The 16,647-nt window shown below is 38.8% G+C and overlaps 1 protein-coding gene across 1 annotated transcript; it reads left to right on the top strand.

Moving 5' to 3' along the window:
- Positions 1 to 1,813: 1,813 nt before the first annotated feature.
- LOC106092406 (pickpocket protein 11) lies at positions 1,814 to 16,598 on the top strand. Its single transcript, XM_059367374.1, has 6 exons — positions 1,814 to 1,914; positions 11,489 to 11,791; positions 11,852 to 12,309; positions 12,378 to 12,558; positions 16,237 to 16,349; positions 16,413 to 16,598. The coding sequence occupies exons 1-6, from the start codon at positions 1,814 to 1,816 to the stop codon at positions 16,535 to 16,537; spliced, it is 1,281 nt and encodes a 426-aa protein (XP_059223357.1). The 3' UTR covers positions 16,538 to 16,598.
- Positions 16,599 to 16,647: the final 49 nt, after the last annotated feature.

Genomic DNA, 16,647 nt, shown 5'->3' with positions numbered 1-16,647 from the left:
CTCACACTCACGTCTTTCCATTTTCTTTTTCTTTCTGCGGAAAAGACGTTTTTCCTCTCTCATTTCCTCCCGATATCTCTCCTTCATCTGGCGCGTTGCTACTGATTGTTGAGTTCCTCCATATCCGCATTCTTGGCTTCAGAAGCATCGCGGCACTTTTGGTCGTACCATTACGGATTTCGTGCCATTTTCCATGGAGTGGGCAATAGTTTGCTGCTGCGCCATTATATCATCGGAACATGAAGTGTTTTCATCAAGCAGTTGGGTCAGTCGAGTGGAGTATGCCGCTGCCATCTATTGTGTTTGCAGCTTTTCAATCTCCAGCTTCCCTCTAGGGGCTCAAAAAGTCTAATCGGGAGATCGGTTTACATGACAGCTATATCCGGTTATGGACCGATTTTAACCATACTAAGCACAGTTTTTGGAAGTCATAGCAAAACACCTCATGTTAAATTTCAGCCCAATGGGACGGGAATTGCGCCCTCTAGTGACTCAAGAAGTCAAGACCCCAGATCGTTTTATATGGCAGCTATATCAGGTTATTAACTAATTTGAACCATACTTAGTACAGTTGTTGGATGTCATACCAAAACGGCATGTGCAAAATTTCAGCCTAATCGGATGAGAATTGCGCCCTCTAGAAGCTCAAGAAGTATTTGCGCAAAATTTCAAGCGTCTAGCTTTACTCCTTCGAAAGTCAGCGTGCTTTGGCAGAAGTTTTGTTCAATGGCTTCTCCCACGACCTTCAACATGCGTTTTCAATATGGTATGAATCGATCTTTAGCTTGATACAGCTCCCCTATGAACCGATCTCCTGATTTTGCTTCTTGAGCCCCCACAAGGCGCAATTCTAAGCCGAATGGACTGAAATATTACACAATGACTTCTACAATGTTCAGCATTCAATTCATTTATGGTCCGAATCGGACTATAACTTGATACAGCTCCAATCGCATAACAGTTCTTATTCATTATTCTTTGATTGCCTAAAAAGAGATACCGCGCAAAGAATTCGACAAATGCGATCCATGGTGGAGGGTATATATTGGATTGCCCAATAAGTAATTGCGGATTTTTCATATAGTCGGCGTTGACAAATTTTTTCACAGCTTGTGACTCTGTAATTGCATTCTTTCTTCTGTCAGTTATCAGCTGTTACTTTTAGCTTCCTTAAGAAAAAAAGTGTAAACAAAGTATATTTGATTAAAGATTAAAATCCGCAATTACTTTTTGGGCAAACCAATATGATTCGAAATTAGAACTTGTTTTCTTGTACACTAGCACACGAAAGCCAGAGTTATATTCGCCCACAACGGATGTAAAATTTCTAACGATTTATTTGTAATCACTTCTATTATTTTTTACACTACACTGTATGTTTGATTTTGGAAGAGTGTACATTAATGCATTGCATCGAAACCTTTCAGTGCTTTACATCATACGCCCATTTCAAGTTCGTTCATTGCCAAAGGTTTGATTATTTATCAATCATTACAACTGATAAAAATCTTAACACCAAACAAAAAGAAACTCCTAAAGTGCCGTAGTTATAAAGGTTAAGTACAAGACAGGTGATGAAGACAGTCCTCATTTGGTGTGACCATTGGCATTGAGCAACATTAACTGGTTGACAATAGCAGCAGCAGTGGTTGACTCTCTTTATCTGGCGGAGAAAGACATCAGTGAATGCACTTTCTTCTGCCAAGCGTTACTGTTCATTGTTTTGTTTTTTGTGTCGACGCCGGTGTAACAATCAATCGAACGGTCAAAGTTTAATAAACTTTTCGTAATGCCATCTTCAAAATCTTCAATAATGTATGTGGCTGCGAAGGAGACATTGGTGGAGTATTTCCAAAAAACCAGCCTCAATGGATTTGGCCTTTTGTATTACATACGAAAGCGAAAGTATCAAAGGTAGGTAGGTAGGTAGGTACAATACTCAGTCGTAGTAAGCAACAAGAGATGCTTGTGGAGTTTCTATGTAAGTTTGATGATTAGACAACGGAATTTACAATCAAAAATGGCTATATTTGTAAGCTCATTTGTTGTAGAAAATATATGTGAAGGCGGAAATATGTATTTTCTCCAAGTTCATTCCCCGATCCCAAAAGTATCAGTAGACCAAAATTATGACCTACAAGCGCTAAGAGAAAACTTATGGCCACCATTTCGACAATGATTTTATTGGAAAATAAAAGGAGATTTTATTGGCAAATAGAATAAGAACACTGAAAAAAAATTTTCCTAACTTTGATGATTTGTAGAACAAAATTCAAACTTTAAAGGAAATATTTCCTTTGGTTAAAATTTTGTTTCTTTAGACATTTGCCCAAAAAATGGTACACTATATCACTCTCCAATTCCAAGTAATTCAATATATACCCCTGCCCCAGTGCCCCATTATATTTGGACCCACCCGTGTATGCAAAAAACTAAGAACTGCAAAGAACTTTCTTAGTACATAATCCATCGCAAAGCATTTAGCCTGCCGCTATGCTGCATCACCGGCATTAAAACCCATAGCCTGGCGAGATTTCCGATTTTCATCTTCTTGATGTCCCACTAGGCTATGGTTATGGCGGTAGTTTTGCCGATTTTCATCTTCTGGATGTCTCGCCAGGCTATGGGTTTTAATGCCGGTGATGCAGCTAAACATCCTTTGTACTATTTTGGTCTAAGACCCCAACTACTCTCTATCGAGTACTCTGTTTCGGCAAAAGAGAGTGTAATCAGTCGTCTTCCGAACTTGTCTTCTACGTTCCTTCAGTTCCAATGATTTTCTGGTCCGACTCGTTCACTGTAAGGTTGGTTTTCGTTGCCGCACACCCAACATAAAACTGCAAAGACATAAGATCGTGTGGGCGAGCCTCGGCTGAACCAACGCCGTAAATATCCAATATTCCGACCCAGACACATCAACCCAATTACCTACAGACAGCTGATACTCATATTCACTACATACTACATACTAGAGATGTGCACGTGAGTGATTTTTTTATTCACTCTCACGAGACAAAAGAATTATTCACGCATGACTTTTTTATGTCGACTTACATTCATGCACGCTCACGAGACAAAAATATTATTCACGCACGACTCATAAAAAAAATCACGACTCACTAAAAACATGCGAATCACGATTAAAAAAAATATTTTTCTATGAAGGGAATAATAATTTTTTTGCAAACGTCGGCGAAAAGTGGGAGGAAAAATAAGCAAAAAAAAGTAGTTCCCGTCTTATAGTGAGAAAAATGCACTTAACCAAATTTGTTATTCAAAACAGCAAAAATATGTTTTTGTCTGCTGAAAATGGGAAAGCAGACATTACTGCTGTTTCAGCAATCATATATCTAAATACACATAAACACTACGCCTCAAATGGTCCAGCTCTTAGTCTAATTTTGGCATACGCTTCCAAACATTTCGGCCGGTATCTCACGAATAAATGTTTCAATGTTGTCTTTCAATGCGTCAATTGAAGCGGGCTTGTCTGTATAGATATGAGTTTGTCTGTATAGATATGAGCTTGTCTGGGCGGCAATTTTGGTAAAAAAAATATTGGTTGGATATCATCTCACAGTTGGATCGTATTCACAGTTACGTTACGATTCGCAACATCTTTGAAGAAGTGCGGTCCAATGATGCCACCAGCTTATAAACCGCATCAAACTGTAACTTTTCTGGATGCATAGGTAGCTCTTGCAATGCTTCTTGCTGATCTTCACTCCAAAATTGGCAATTCTTCTTATTTACTTACTCATTGAGTCAAAAATAAGCTTCCTCGTAAAGAAGGAAGAAACGCACGATGAACTTCCTTAACATTTTGATAATAAAATTCAATAATTTGCAAGCGTTGTTCGTTTGTAAGACGATTCATGGTTAAATTATAGGCCAAAGTGAAGATGTTTGATAGTGAAACAAAGCACGAAATGTGCGTGAGCTGTTTAAACCAGTGTTGCCAAAAATATAATAGCTAAAAAATCACCCTTTATAAATGGAAATAAGTGAAAGCGTGCCAAATTTGGCAGAGCCGAATCTTCTATACCCACCTACATGGATCGCATTTCTCAAGTTCATTGAATGACTTTTCAAATATATATGAGCTATATCAAGTTATTGACCGATATGGACCGTACTTGTTATAGAAAAATTCAATCTCCAAAATTTTAGGCAAGTCGAGTAATAATTGCGCCCTTATGGTCATACCAAAACAATATGTGCAAAATTTCAGCTACATTGGATAAGATTTGCGCCCTCTAGAGGCTCAAGAATCAACTCGGGAGGCCGGTTTATATGGCAATTTTATCAGGTAATGAACTAATTTAGAGCACACTTGGCAAAGTTTTTGGAAGTCATACCACAACGACATATACAAAATTTCAGCCAAATTAGATAAGAATTGCGACCTCTAGAGGCTCCAGAAGTCAATTCGGGAGATCGGTTATATGGCAGCTACATCAAAACATGGACCAATTTCGCCCATTTACAATCCCAACAAACCTACACTAATAAGAAGTAGTTGTGCAAAATTTTTAGCGTCTAGCTTTACTCCCTCGAAAGTTAAGGTGCTTTTGACAGACAGACGGTTTTAGACGCATATTTCGAAGTGTTACAAACGGAATGTTGAAATTAGTATACCCTCATCATAATATTCCGCCAAATTTCCGCTTTAGACAGACAGAAAGACAAACGGACGGACATGGCGAAATCGACTTAGAATGTCAAGACGATCAAGAATATATATATTTTGCTGTGTCCCGGACCAATATTTTGAGGAATTACCAACTGAATGACTAAATTAGTTTAGTTTTACAAACGAAATCATATATCAGATTGTCTTTCATTCCTACAACAACTATGGAATGAAAATTGTTAATTTGCATTAAATTCCGTTGCCTATTTCTAATGTTTTGGATTTATTAACATTTAGGGAAATATTTCATAAAAATATTTGAAATCACATTAAAACGTTTCCAATCATGTTTGTCTATATGATGGACAACTGACTAGCTTTGAAACAATTAAAGAGCGGAATCCATCAAAGGCATTACAATTTCCGAAAGTGATTAAAATCTCATCAAGTGCGCCTTCATTTTGTATTGTTGATGACAAAATCATAAGAAAAAGTGGTCTACCTACATTCAATGGGCGTGAATGTTTACACTTTCAAAGACATGTCACTTGGAAAGCACAACAAGAAGTGGGTGATTAAAAATTTCAGTGGTTAAACCTCACTCGAGTAGACTCTGTGTGTACAAGGCTTTAGTAGTAATCAATCATCTTCAAACTCGCTTAACAATTTAATATTGACAATTTACTACCAAAGAAGATTGAGTACATAAAATGTTCGAAATGTCCCTTCAATTAGGATCTCTAAACGATGTGTTAGAGAAAGACAAGTGTGACCTTTTGATAAAGCAGCACAAACCAAATGGCTATACGAAATAAACCCCAATGAAAGAAATAAGCCCAAAAAAATTTCATACATTTTGGCACTTATTTAGCAGTGAAAAAGTCAACAATTTTTGGGAACAGTTTCATTAATTAGGGGACTTACTTCATTATTGACCTTGAAATAAAAAATATCTCTCAAATTTTGGAATATATTTAATTTTTGCCTTCGGTGTTATTTCACTTTTTTTGGGTTTTATTTCATTATACCCTCCACCATAGGATATACTTATTTCGTCGTTCCGTTTGTAACTCCTCGAAATATGCGTTTAAGACCCCATAAAGTTTGTATATACTTGATCGTCATGACATTTTAAGTCGATCTAGCCATGTCCGTCCGTCCGTCTGTCGAAAGCACGCTAACTTTTGAAGGAGCAAAGCTAGGCGCTAGAAATTTTGTAGAAATAATTTTATTAGTGTAGGTCGGTTGGGATTGTAAACGGGCCAGATCGGCCATGTTTTGATATAGCTGCCATATAAACCGATCTTGGGTCTTGAAATTTAGCATGAAGTGTTCTGGTATGACTCTCAACAACTGTGCTAAGTATGGTCCAAATCGGTCCATAACCGGGCATAGCTGCCATGTAAACCCATCTTGGGTCTTGACATCTTGAGCATCTAGAGGGCGTAATTCTTTGCCGAACTTTGCATGGAGTGTTTTATTTTGACTTCCAACAACTATGTCCACTATGGTCTATATCAGTCCATGTCCTGATATAGCCGCCATATAAACCCATCTCCAGATTTGACTTCTTAGGCTTCTAGAGGGCGCAATTCTTATCCAATACGGTTGAAATTTTGAATATGTCGTTTTGGTATGACGTATGGTTTAAATCGGTATATAAACTGATATAGCTGCCATATAAACCGATCTCCCAATTTGACTCTTTGAGCTTCAAGAGGGCCCAATTATAACTAGATTTGTCTGAAATTTTGAAGGTGGTGTTTTTCTTTTTATCATTCCGTTTGCAACACATTGAAATATTCATTTCCGATCCTATAAAGTATATATATTCTTGATCAGCGCAAAAATCTATGACGATCTAGCCATGTCCGTTCTGTCTGTTGAAATCACGCTACAATCTTTAAAAATAGAGATATTGAGCTGAAATTTTGCACAAATTCTTTTTTTGTCCATAAGCAGGTTAAATTCGAAGATGGGCTATATCGGGCTATATCTGTCTGTTGAAATCACGCTACAATCTTTAAAAATAGAGATATTGAGCTGAAATTTTGCACAAATTCTTTTTTTGTCCATAAGCAGGTTAAATTCGAAGATGGGCTATATCGGGCTATATCTTGATATAGCTCCCATGTAGACCGATACGCCAATTTAGGGTCTTAGGCCAATAAAAGCCATATTTATTATCCGATTTTGCTGAAATTTTGGACAGTGAGTTGTGTTAGGCCAGTCGACAACCTTCTTCAATTTGGCCCAGATCGGTCAAGATTTGGATATAGCTGCCATATAGACCGATCTCTCGATTTAAGGTCTTGAGCCCATAGAAGGCGCATTTGTTGTCCAATATCACCGAAATTTAAGACAGTGAGTTGTGTTGAGCCCCTCCCTATTTTTCTGCAATATGGACTACATTGGTCCAGATTTGGATATAGCTGCCATATAGACCGGTCTCTCGATTTAAAGTCTTGGGCCCATAAAAGGCGCATTTATTGTCCGATTTTGCCGATATTTGGGATAGTGAGTTGTGTTAGGCCCTTCAACATTCTTCTTCAATTTGACCCTGATCAGTCCAGATTTGGTAATAGCTGCCATATAGACCGATCTCTCGATATAAGGTTTTGGGGCCATGAAAGGCTCATTTATTGTCCGATTTCGGAGATATTTGGAACAGTGACTTGTGTTAAGCCCTTCGACATCCCGACATTCAATTTAGCCCAGATCGGTCCAGATTTTTATTCCGATTTCGCTAAAATTTGACACAGTGACTTATGTTAGGCTTTTCGACATCCGTGTCATGGTTTAGATCGGTCTATACTTGGATATGGCTACCAAAAAGGCCAATATTTGGTTCTACAAAATTGAACAATGACTTGTACTTAATAGACCACTCAATATCCATGTCGAATTTGGACCAAATTGATTACTTAATTGTTTTATTTAAAATTTTTCCAATATTTCGATTACCGCCGGTAATCTTCATCGGGGAATGGATAACTAAAAAGATGAAGATTACCGGCGGTAATCGAAATATTGGAAAAATTTAAAATAAAACATTTAATAAAAAAACACCGACATCTGTTGTTAATAATTGTACATAACCTCAAGCCGAACTATCCACGAAATTATAATCAAAAAGGTCAACAATACACAATATAATTTTTTTTTATTGAAAATTTTTCCAATATTTTTGATTATTAGAAGTTATGTTTGAGTTTGAAACCATTGGTTCAATACAAAAGGAACTGTTTTTTTTTTATTTTGCAGACTCTTTTGGTTTATGTTCATTGTTATGGGTGTAACATTTGCCATTTATGTGTGTTTTTCCACCATGACTTCATTCCTAGCTGAACCAACGGTGACCACTTTGGATCCACAAGTTAAAGCGATTTGGGATGTCCCATTTCCATCGATAGCCGTATGTAGTAAAAACAAATTGAGCCGGAGAGCTATGAAAGAATATTCGGAAAACATGTGAGTAGACTAAATTACTAAATTTTTCATGAAAATTCTATTAATGCACAGGGGATACATGTGAGTATTGCTGGAATAAAATTTGTATTACCTTAACCCCTACAAAAAATTTTCCTAATTTTGGAAGAGCATACTTCCCCACCAAGAATAAAATAATCTTCTGGAAGATTTGTATGCAATTGTTCTTCAGTATGAGTCGCGAAATACTCTTTTAGGATATCATAGGACAATCCATTGCGTTTGCGGGGGTTTAAGCAACTCTTCGCGATAAATAGTAGTCATTGCGTAGTAATCGTCCGTATCAGTCGTGAAACGCTCTTCTCGGATATCATTGGACATCCCATTGCCTGTGTCTCTTATTACAATTATTACGCAACTCATTGCATTATAGTCGTCCAGAAGATTTGTTTATTAATCGTCTGAGTTAACTTTTTGCGATTGTTTTTACTTGCATGTCTAGTGCGTTTAGGACTTGTATTGAAATATGTTATGCGATGTTTTGTTAGGAGTAGGCAATTTCCACAAAACTAAGCAGAATTCGAAAAGCGAACATAGTACCAACCTTTATAAGAATATTTTTTTAAAGTTTTTTCTTCTATGTAACGTTTCTTCATAGGCATTTTTAGGTTTTCCAAGCGAATAACGCGCAACGCGTAACTCTTTTAGAACAATATAAAAAAATATTCCAAACAACTTTTTGTTTTGTCCTCCAGGCGAGTAATGCGCAACTCTTATAGAAGAGTATTGTATAAATATTCCAAAACACTCTTTTGTTACTTGTCCACACGATTCTTGCGCAATTCTAAGATCTTTCAAGACTCTTCTGATTTACTCGTTAGCAACTCATATGGAAGATTCGCGGAACACTCTTTCAGAAGAGTCGTCTTGAGGACACAACTGAACATGACGGGGGAATCGTCTATGATTCTTAGACGAGCTCTTTCACTATTATAACCTTCATGTAGAAGATTCGCGGAACATTATTGGAAATGTTTGAAGGGATTATCCCGGCCAGCACGGGATCATTATGAGCACCATACGAGTTGGAACTTATTATCGAAATCTGTTGCCAGGAAGCGGGCGTCGAATCTTAAAGTAAGTGGCTTCCAACAAAAACCCACATGGGTTTAAGGCGCTGGTAACCCGCACTTGTAGAAAATTGAGTTACTCTGAGAAAACGAAGAAAGCCAAAAACGTTGACGACCACCGCAAACTTATTAAGGACCATGATCTGTGAATTTGCATCTGGAATTTCGGGAACACTTTACAGAGAAAGTGCGCTATACTCACTGGCGGAAGAATTGGAAAAGTTCAGAGCTGACATTACCGGCATACAGGAAGTGGTAAATAGCTAACTTTGGAGAACGACCGCCCCCATTGCACCTGAAGGAATTGACCTCCCCCGGCAAACCGCAGTTGTTTTGGTTCAATTACGTTCCGGCAGATGCAGCCGCCTCAACTCCTACAGAGCTAGGATTGATGCCAACGCGCAAGATGTATGTCCCGATTGTAACCAGGGACCACACGATAAATACCCAATAAATACCTTTTTTGGTTATTTATTTGGGTACTTTTTCAGATATTTTGGTAATGAAATAATTTTCCCAAAATTTTTTGATGATTTCGTTTTCCTGATCTGATCTGATCTCATGAAATCGGAACTTAGTTATATATAGCCGATTATAGACCGATCTCTAGACTTAAAGTCTTGAAGCAAAAAATTGGTAATTTTTCATTCGATTTCGATGAAATTTGGCACAGTGAGTTCTGGTAGTATCCTCTTCATGGAAAAAGCCGCGAAATGCTTGGATTCAAAATGCTACTGAAGCATAAAATGCGGTGTACATAGCAACCCTGCAATCAGTAGCAACGTAAAGAAAACTATCAGGGGAAAAGTAGAGAGGAGAAACGTCTATTCCGCAGAAAGTAGAGGGAAATTTAAGGACTTGAGTGCGAGTGAATTGAAATGCACAGGAGTCAGTATGATGTATTCCGGACAGTTTACCAAAGCATCAAACATCAAATCGATGGTTTTGTTACTGGCACATGCTCCTGCAACAAGTAAAAGCGTGCTAAGTTCGGCCGGGCCGAATCTTACAAACCCTCCACCGAATCTTACAAACCCTCGCATTTGTCGAGTTCTCTTCCCGGTGTCTCTTTTTAGGCAAACAAAGGAAAGGAAATGATAACAGAAAATGTGCTTAAGCGTGCTAAGTTCGGCCTCCACCATGGATCGCATTTGTCGAGTTCTTTTCCCGGCATCTCTTCTTAGGCAAAAAAAGGATAAAGAAAAGATTTGCTCTGCTATTAGAGCGATATCAAGGCATGGTCCGGTTCGGACCACAATTAAATTATATGTTGGAGAACTGTGTAAAATGTCAGTCAATTTGAATAAGAATTGCGACCTTTGGGGGCTCAATAAGTAAAATAGAGAGGTCGATTTATATGGCAGCTGTATAAGGATATAGACCGATTCAGACAATAATAAACACGTATGTTGATGCTCATAAAAGGACTCGTCGTACAAAATTTCAAGCAAATCGGATAATAATTGCTCAAGAAGTCAAGATCCAAGATCGGTTTATATGGCAGCTTTATCAGGTTATGAGTTAGCACAGTTGTTGAAAGTCATAATAAAATATGTCACACAAAATTTCAGCCAAATCGGATCGGAATTGCGAGAAGCTCAAGAAGTCAAGTACCCAGATCGGTTTATATGACAGCTGTATCAGGTTATGGACCGATTTAAACCATACCTGGCACAGTTGTTGGATATCATAACAAAACACGTCATGCAAATCGGATAAGAATTGCTTCCTCTACCGGCTCAAGAAATCAAGACCCAAGATCGGTTTATATGCCAGCTATATCAAAACATGGACCGATATGGCCCATTTACAATCCGAACCGACCTACACTGTTAAGAAGTATTTGTGCAAAATTTCAAGTGGCTAGCTTTACTCCTTCGAAAGTTAGCGTGCTTTCGAAATACAGACGGACGGACGCACAGACAGACGGACCGACGGACATGGCTAGATCGACATAAAATGTCACGACGATCAAGAATATATATCCTTTATGGGGTATCAGACGAATATTTCGAGGAATTACAAACAGAATGACGAAATTAGTATACCTCCGTCCTATGGTGGAGGGTATAATAATGCGGTTAAAAAGAAAATCCCGACTACAGGAACCGGTTTATTCTGCGCCAAATCCCAAAATGGACACAAGAGATTTCATAAGAAGATTAACGATCCAAAGAAAATTTCGTTGAAAATGGTTGTTCATAAATGCATTTCGTTGGAATCAGATTTTCACATCAAGGATTGCTTTTTCTTCACATTCTTTAACTTTTAAGTTTTGGCTTTACTTCTTTGACAGGACTCGCGGCTTTTTCGATTACAATATGCCCAATTTTTGGTTGCGCAGATTGCGCCTTTTTGCTGGATTTTTCAACACTGATTCCGTTGATTTTGATGAAGCTCTTGAACTGCAAAATCGGCTCGATCGCATAACTGGATACGCATTCAATGCGAGGGAGGTTCTCAAAGGCCTGGCACCCAAATGTCAAGATTTGTTATTGGAGTGTTATTGGTCTGGGCAGCCATTACGGTGCGAGGAGGAATTGAAAGCTGTGGCTTTTGCCAATGGTCATTGTTGTGTCTTTAATTATCTTTACGATAAGTATGAAATGCACATAATAAAAAAATAATAAAAACTCAAGTCCAAATTTCAAATTAATAGGACCCCCGAAGACTATTACTATGTCAATCGTACAGGCAAGGATATGGGTTTGATACTTCTACTGAATAGCTCTACTTCGGATTACTTCTACTCTGAGGATAGTTCCAATGGCTTTAGCGTACAAATATTTGGTCATCAACGCATAGCGGATACTTCCACGGGGGAGGTTGGAGAATTTCATGTCGATGCTGGGGATTCTATTGAAATACGCTTGAAGTTGGTCTCCCAGGTGACAACGACTGAAACCCAGGATCATCGTGTGGAGAAGCGTGGCTGCTATTTTCCCAATGAACATCAGGATGGCATACATGGCCAGGCCGAGTGTTTGTTCAATTGCCGACTGAGAAGTATTAAATCTTTATGTGATTGCATACCGTTTTATGCATACGACGGCAAGGCAAATAATTCGCAAACGCAATGTTCATTAGCACATATGGAGTGTTTGGAAAGATATAGAAGTAAAATTGGATGTGCTGATGGTATGGTATAGCAAACTAAGTGTATTAATGCTCTGCGTATGTTTCAGTTACCTGGCAAACCTATAGTCCTCCCATCACGAACCTAAATAAGCATTTACAGGCTGAGCTGATTGATTCCTTAAGTTGTGACAAATGTCTACCCTTGTGCAGCTATAATCGCTATGACTATTTTAAGGCTAAAAGCAATCTCAAGGATGTCTTCAATTCTGCGGATAACATGAAATTCATGTAAGTTCGATGGAAAATAAAGCAATTTTTGGGTAACCTATCATAAGGTTTGGTTTTTATACCTTCCACCATAGGATGGGGCTATACTAACTTCGTCATTTTTATTTGTAACATATCGAAATATTGAGCTAAGACCCCATTTAGTATATATATTCTTGATCATCATGATATCTTAAGTCGATCTAACCATGTCCGTCCGTTTGTCTGACGAAAGGTCGGTTGGGATTCTAAATGTGTCATATCGGTCCATGTTTTGATATATCTGTCATATAAACCGATCTTAGATTTTGAGCCTCTAGAGGGACGTGTTGGCTGAATGTCTTCGATAGGTCCAGTGCCACGAGAACCGTCCTATCACATGGTCTGGGCTGATTGAAGCCACGGCAAATGTGTACGGTGATGGTTTGCAAAGCTGTTGTTGTGCTATGCAGTCTTCGAAATCCATGTTGATGCTCGGCGAATGGAAATTCTGCTACGAGGCTCGGGAGAGAAAGGAGATCGGTCTGTACGACTCCCCCAAATACGGGTCCTTTCCAGGCTTCAGTAGTGGGATCACTCTGCCCATTTTTCAGACATCGGGAACTGTAAGAGTGTTCAAAGACAGGTTGAGGACAGTAGTAAGGTACTCCAGATGAATCCAGATTCTTTAACATCAATGTAGAGAACCCGTCGGGGCCCAACGCCTTAGATGATATGGCGCCACAGATGACATTTGTAACTTCGCCCACGGTAAATTGTGATGGCTGTTCATCGGCTCGGAGACCACGAATACGGCGAATGGCTCTCCTCCTTGCCCTGTCACTCTCGGGTTGCACAATAAATTGGCGATTGAACAATCTGGCGCATCTCTTCGGATCAGTCACAGTTATTTCGCTAAAAGTGACTGAGGTCCTGTTATCCTGTCTACCGGGGTCTGAGAGTGACTTAACAGTAGACCACAACTTGCCTAAACCGGTGTCTAATTTACATTGCTCCAAGTTCTCCAGCCACAAATTCCGCTTATGTTCGTTGACTACCCTGTTTATTTCCAGATTCAGCACGCTGATTAGTGGGGTCCATACAACGAATCCCATCACGCTCGTCTGCGAGTTCCAATGCCTGCGCCGCACGTGGGGTATTCGACCGGCTGGTATATAGCGAGCAATGATGTCTCGGAATTTCCTCTGGGCCACTAACACATTCGAGGGGGGTGGCAGTTTACTGAAGAGGCGATTGGTATACTTTTTGAAGCCTGCCCAATTGGACTTCTTCTGATTGATGAACGTCCGGCGCTCAGTGGTTATGAAGTCGGGTGGTAGGTCTATGGTGAGAATTATGGGGATCCTTGCGTAGCACATTGTATCCGTGACAACTGTGCAAGCTGCAGGTGTTGGTCAACTTTGTCTCCTGGATCGTTGCGACCAATATATCTTACCGACTCATGAAATCCACAATCTCATCGATCTTGCCACGAAGTCCGTTGCAGTTTAACTGCAAGAACGATACACTACGATCCAGTATGACTATTCTCCCGTAGTGAAGTGAGGCCAGAGCAAGATCTAAGTATGGTTGAAATCGTTTCCTAAGCTTATCTAGCTGCCATATAAATCTATTTCGGATCTTGATTTCTGTAGCCCCTAGAGTCCCCAATTATTATCCGATAGGGTTGAAAAATTGCTTGAATTGTTTTTTTTCGTCCAACAGCTATGCCAAGTATGGTCTAAATCGGTTCATAACCTGATATAGCTCCCATGTAAACCAATATTCCAATTATGCTTTTTGGGTCTCCAGAGGGCGCCATAAATATCCAATTTGGCTGAAAATTTGTACAACGACTTTTCCTATGATCTTAAACCTACGTGCCAAATATGGAATGAATCGGTCCATAATCTGATATAGCTCCCATTTAACCCGATCTCTCAAATTTTACATCTTATACGATTGGGCTGAAAGTTTGCACAATGAGTTTCTTCTACAATGGTCTCCAGCATCCAAACTAAGTATGGTCCGAATCGGTCCATAATATGATAAAGCTCCAATAGCATGATAATTTGTATCCATCATTCTTTGTTTGCTATAAAGAGATACCATGCAAGAACTTGACAAATGCAATCCATGTTGCAGAGTATGTAAGATTCGACCCGGCAGAACTTATCATGGTTTTAAACAGAAATATCGTAGGGCTTATATGTCTGAAGACCTTTGGTAACTTGCTTTTCCGGGCTTGGCTATAAATACCAACCTTGCCTACAAACAGGGTTTCGGAGTATATGTGAAAATAGTGACCAGATGGACTGCCAGGTAGATGGTTTCCTCCTGTAGTAACGCCTGAAATATTCCATTAGATCCGGTTTACTTAAATGGTTAAAGGCTCCTTTAGGCATTATTTATCATAAACTTTGCAATGATACACCTTCGATCAACCTCATTATTCCAAATTAAAATAATTTATATTATTTATTTTTATACCCTCCACCAAAGTATGGGGTGTACTAATTTCGTTATTCTGTTTGTAACACCACGAAATATGCGTCTGAGACCCCATAAAGTATATATATTCTTGATCGTCATGTCATTTTAAGTCGATCTATCCATGTCCGTCCGTCTGTCTTTCGAAAGCATTCTAACTTACGAAGGAGTAAAGCTAGGTCTTCAAATTTTGCACAAATACTTTTTATTAGTGTATGTCGGTTGGGATTGTAAGTGGGCTAAATCGGTCAATGTTTTGATATAGCTGTCATATAAACCGATATTGGGTCTTGACTTCTTGAGCCCCTAGAGGGCGCAATTCTCGTCCGATTTGACGGAAATTTTGCACGTGGTGTTTTGGTATCACTTCCAATAACTGCGCTAAGTAAGGTTTAAATCGTCAATGTTTTGATATAGCTGTCATATAAACCGATATTGGGTCTTGACTTCTTGAGCCTCTAGAGGGCGCAATTCTCGTCCGATTTGACGGAAATTTTGCACGTGGTGTTTTGGTATCACTTTCAATAACTGCGTTGAGTATGGTCCAAACCGGTCCATGTTTTGATATAGCTGTCATTTAAACCGATCTTGGGTCTTGACTTCTTGAGCCTCTAGAGAGCACAATTCTCATCCGATTTGACTGCAAATTTGCACGCAGTGTTTTGGTATCACTTTCAACAACTGCGCTGAGTATGGTCCAAATCGGTCCATATTTTGATATAGCTACTATATAAACCGATCTGAGATCTTTACCTCTAAAGCCTCTAGAGGGCGCAATTCTCATCCGATTTGGCAGAAATTTTGTACAACAGCTTCTCTCATGTCCTTCAATATACGTGTCTCATCTGGTCTGAATTTATCTATAGCTTGATACAGCTCCCATATAAACCGATCACCCAATTTTGCTTCTTGAGCCCCTACAAGGCGCAATTCTTATCCGAATGAACTGAAATATTGCACAATGACTTCTACAATGTTCAGTATTCATTTATGGTCCAAATCGGACGATAGAGCTCCTATAACATAACAGTTCTTATTCGATATTCTTTGCTTGCCTAAAAAGAGATGCCACGCATAGGAGTCGACAAATGCGATCCATGGTATATAAGATTCGGAGGGTATATAAGATTCGGCCCGGCCGAACTTAGCACGCTTTTACTGGTTTAATTTTATTTTAATTTTTTATTTTATTAATCTAATGAATTTTTTGGAAATCTTTTTTTTTCTCAGCACAACTGTTCCCAGATTAACTTCTGATATCAGCTTAGTGAAGATCTATTATGATACACCATACGGAACCAAATATCAGAAGAATGTTCTCTATAATTGGTTTCAGATCCTATGTGAGTTTCGATATGTCATTTATTAATGATGATTGTTATAAATTGTGTTATTTTTATTATTAGCAAATATTGGAGGTGTGATTGGTATCTCCATGGGCTGCTCTCTGATAAGTGGTTTTGAAATTATTTACTTTGGAATCGTACGTTTAGTGGAGAATTATCTAAAATTTCGAGCTTTAAGAAGATAAATATTACACCAACCGCCATAGGATATTCATTTTGTAATTAACTGGCATACAAATAGCTTCTACGCAATAAAATAATTAAGTAGACCCTGCAGAAAAGACCAGCTCAATAT

The sequence above is a fragment of the Stomoxys calcitrans genome, chromosome 4, assembly GCF_963082655.1.
Source record: "Stomoxys calcitrans chromosome 4, idStoCalc2.1, whole genome shotgun sequence".
Lineage (NCBI taxonomy): Eukaryota > Metazoa > Arthropoda > Insecta > Diptera > Muscidae > Stomoxys > Stomoxys calcitrans.
This window is presented reverse-complemented; position numbering and strand designations above follow the sequence as displayed.

Bases quoted from the DNA above. Each gene is read 5' to 3' on its own strand.
- LOC106092406 (XM_059367374.1), top strand. From the start codon at position 1,814: ATGTATGTGGCTGCGAAGGAGACATTGGTGGAGTATTTCCAAAAAACC. The intron at 1,915-11,488 runs GTAGGTAGGTAG...CTTCTTTGACAG, and splicing joins CGAAAGCGAAAGTATCAAAG to GACTCGCGGCTTTTTCGATT. The intron at 16,350-16,412 runs GTGAGTTTCGAT...TTTTATTATTAG, and splicing joins TAATTGGTTTCAGATCCTAT to CAAATATTGGAGGTGTGATT.